The sequence below is a fragment of the Rhagoletis zephyria genome, unplaced genomic scaffold (genome assembly GCF_001687245.7).
Source record: "Rhagoletis zephyria isolate East Lansing unplaced genomic scaffold, Rhagoletis_zephyria_1.1 Rzeph_scaffold_02722, whole genome shotgun sequence".
Taxonomy (NCBI): domain Eukaryota; kingdom Metazoa; phylum Arthropoda; class Insecta; order Diptera; family Tephritidae; genus Rhagoletis; species Rhagoletis zephyria.
In genome coordinates this window covers 72,741-76,458 of record NW_016159806.1, presented here as the reverse complement: position 1 = coordinate 76,458, position 3,718 = coordinate 72,741, and the positions used below count along the sequence as shown (strand labels likewise).

The 3,718-nt window shown below is 33.9% G+C and overlaps 1 protein-coding gene across 5 annotated transcripts in view; it reads left to right on the top strand.

Annotated features, from left to right (window-relative positions):
- Positions 1–449: 449 nt before the first annotated feature.
- LOC108367548 (NFX1-type zinc finger-containing protein 1-like) overlaps positions 450–3,718 on the top strand; it is a 14,835-nt gene continuing 11,566 nt past the window's right edge. For 3 of the 5 annotated variants that reach the window (XM_017622187.1, XM_017622186.1, XM_017622188.1), the window contains exons 1-2: positions 581–745; positions 824–918. In XM_017622187.1, coding sequence (XP_017477676.1) covers positions 855–918 — 64 coding nt within the window. In that variant the 5' untranslated portion in view covers positions 581–745; positions 824–854. Of the gene's footprint in view, positions 746–823; positions 919–3,718 lie in introns of all 5 variants that reach the window. The other 2 variants (XM_017622184.1, XM_017622185.1) reach the window with 2 other exon arrangements.

Here is a 3,718-nt window from a genome sequence, read left to right as displayed (position 1 = left end):
TCGCCTTGGATTTGTTCATGCGTTATTTGAAAAGAAATGCGCAACACCCTGGACAAAGGAAATTCTATCGGATTAAAAAGTTTGAATGAGTTTGATGAAACTTTTTTGAAGTTTGATTAGTTTTTATGAATTTTGTACAAAGTTTGCAAGATTTATAATAACAATAATAATAGATTGGCGCTTACACATATGTTAGTGTTTGGCCGAGCTTCTCCTCCGATTTGTGGCGTGCGCCTTGATGTTGTCACACAAAGCGGAGGGACCTAAAGTTTTACGCCGACCGAGGGACGACCGCTGTTAAGAGAAAACCTTTTTTCTATATTTTTTTGCGATGTTTCTTTGACCTGGGCTTGAACCCAGGTGCTGTGGAGTGGAAGCGCGCTCTGCTTACCACTACACTACAGCGGCCACAGAATGCGGCATATTTTAAATAAAAAATTAACGAAAAAGATTTATGATGGAAAACATTTTGAATATTGTGAAAAAGTAAAGTACGAACACTTCTGTGAGTGACTGTATGTATTATATCAACCAATTGCAGTCGCCCAGTCGATCCCGTTGTGCATATTTGCAAGTGAAAATTTTTCTTCTGCCTAGTTTTAGTCAATAACTCATACATTTAATATACCTTTTGGTTTTTTTCAGAGTACGTTTAAAGTTTTTTGTAGATATTGAGTGTAATCGTGTAGAAATTGAAATCAGGTGCCGTGTTTTTGGATCTGATTATCTGATAAATTTTTCGCTGGTAAGTATGGACAATGGTCGATCCGCAGCCGGTAAGATACACAGGCTCTGACGTGTGGCTTTTTCGTTCTATTTGAAGTATGTACAATTATTTGTGCAGGAAGTAGAAAATGGGCAACAATCAAACGACCGGGCAGAGGCTGCCGGATCCGCCACCGAATCGGCAGAACAATGGTATGTATGTATGAAATAATTGTGTTGAATCTATAGTGCAACGCATAGAGTGTTGTTAGGGCCAGTTTTTCAGTGCACGGCAGTGTGGTTTAAGCCGAAATTAGTCGAGAACGCAGAACGTATACTTAAACGCAGTCTGTATACGCATAATTTTGTCGATTACTGGAGCCCTCAGTGTTGCTTACTACACTGTTGCCACTCATCAATGCCTTTTCATAAACTTACCCTTTCAACTACAATTTATCGTGCTATAATAGATTTTAGCTAAATATAAACTACTTAGTTTTCAACAAAAACCTTATTCAATAGTAAATTTCAAATATTTGGAACATATTTTGAATAGGAACTTATATCTTTTTTACCATCTACAAGGAGAAATCAGCTGACACGGAAAAATCTAAATTCCGCAGATTTCTGCGTTACGGGCTACAACTACAGAAAAATTCTGCGGTGTTGAGTTTTCATTTACATGGCGCTTTGGTAAGACAGATCGTGTCAGCTGACTCGGGTTTACGTACCGGTATTTTTACGTTCTTGACTAATTTCAGCTTTAAACTAAGTTTAAACGCTCGAGCTGGCTAGTTTAAACTAAGATTGGCCAATAAAATGTCAGTCTACTGGCATTGAAAACTGGTCCTTAATGTACATACTCATTGTGCGTGCTGCGTGGAGAATTGAAATTTGATCATAACAAGCAAGGAATATAAGAAACGAACCCTGTGTTCAGAAATGCATTAACTCAAAGCATCCGACTATTGCACCGTGCGACAGTAAATTTTACACACACAAAAATTAATATATTCGCGAAAATATGGGCAAAATATACTAAAACTGCCTTTTTAATTTTTCAATAATATGATTAATTCAAAAATTTATTAAAAAATTGCAGTGCAATGTAGGTATCAAATAAAAGAGAAAATCCTGTAGAACTAAAAAACTATTAAATTTTTTTGGGTCATTAGAACGAATGGGTTTGGAAATTTTCCTTTTAAAATTTTATCGTTGAAAATTTGCAGTATTTATTTTTGAAAAAAATATATATTAAGGACTAATTTACAAACGACCACTTCCTCCAATTTCGTCCTCCAAACTTTATTAACTTAAAAAAAAATAAAATCAATTAAAAACGCATTTTCAATACTTATACGTCCTTGTAAACCAAAAGTCTTTAATGTTTTACAATTCTACTGCATTTTCTCTTTCATTTGGTATCCATATTGTTATTGTACATTCCACTCAAGGTACATTGAACAGGTAGTATCAGTAGAGCAGCTGATTTGATTTATTTTCAAATTATTTGGTCTCAAAAATGTCAAATATTTTTAATTTTTTCTCACAAAAATTCTGAATTGTTAAAATCCATTTGTGTGCATACAAAACAAGCGATTGAATAGCAGCTTTTGGAACGTTCGCCCAACTCAGCAGCACGACCGCTGATTACTGGGCCTTGCAAAGGATGGATCAATGCTTCGAGAAGCAAACAAATTTACTAGGAAAGAAAGTTGCATCAATTTTTATTTTTTCCAATTTCAATTTTTTATTTTTTATAATTTTTTGTATTTCACATGGCACGCTTTGATTTAGAAGAAAAAATTCAGAACAGTTTTTGACACTTTCGATACCAGAAGCAACAACAAAATACACGCAAATGTTGTTTTTGCTCTACTGATACTACCTGTTTAATGTGCCTTGATTCCACTGATTTTTTTAAATAATGTTTTGAATTAATCATATCTTTAATATTTCAAAGTTCTTTAAAAAAAATCCTGACGTCAAAGTGAAAAACTAAAAACGCAGCTTACTATATTTGATCCATTGTGTCGTATATTAATTGTTTCGTATGTTTTGAAATTTTTTTTTTGTCACACGGTGCTATATTTCTAAATTACAATTAATGGAAATGTCCAATATGCTCAACCTAGTGTTCGTCCGATACCACCATGTACTCGATGCCTGTAACACTAAAAGTATCGAATAGAATACGCGATGCTACCTAAAGTATCGCTAGGAAATACTCGATTCTACTTGTACTGGAAAGTACCCAGACGAGAAATTTTAGTTCAATGACCGTTTACAATATAACCACATACAGTGGAGAAAGGCTTATAAAGAAATGCCTTATCATATCCTTCTATTAACGAAAACAAAAAATTAGTAGTAGGGAATTTTTGATGCAGTTTACTTCTACTTGACACGTAGATCGTAGATCCACAGCCTTGCCCCTAAATTTCGTATGGGAACTTTCCGTCATCTTGGATTTTAAGTTTTGGGTTTTTGCGATTTGCGAGTTATTTTGCATTTTTCGAAAATAAGATAAATACAGATTTATAGAGAATTTAATTTCCCACATTTTTTATATGTAAGGTAAAAAAAAAAAAAATGATTGTAAATAATTAGCAAAAAGTGCGAAAAATTGGTACACGGTAATCACTTTCTGGATTTTTGGTGTAGATGATTAAGAATCTGAAGCCAGAATGGAAAAATTCAAAATGGCGAACCCAATATGGCGACAAAGAAATTTAAATCGATTAGATTCGCTTAAAAATTTGTTTTTTGTTATTTTTTTGGCCTTTTTAACAATTATATTCAACAATTTTATAATGAGCTCGAGGCCATTTTTTAAATGAAAATTTATTGTGGAAAAGCAACAATAATTTGAAAAAATGGTAGAAGTGATAGCTATTTCGGAAATCACCACATTTCCTCATCAGACTTCTTTCAGTAGGATTCGAACCGACGATCCCACTGACTCAGCCAGTTGCCTATGCACCGTGCTAAGACGCCTTGTAAATTATCGTTT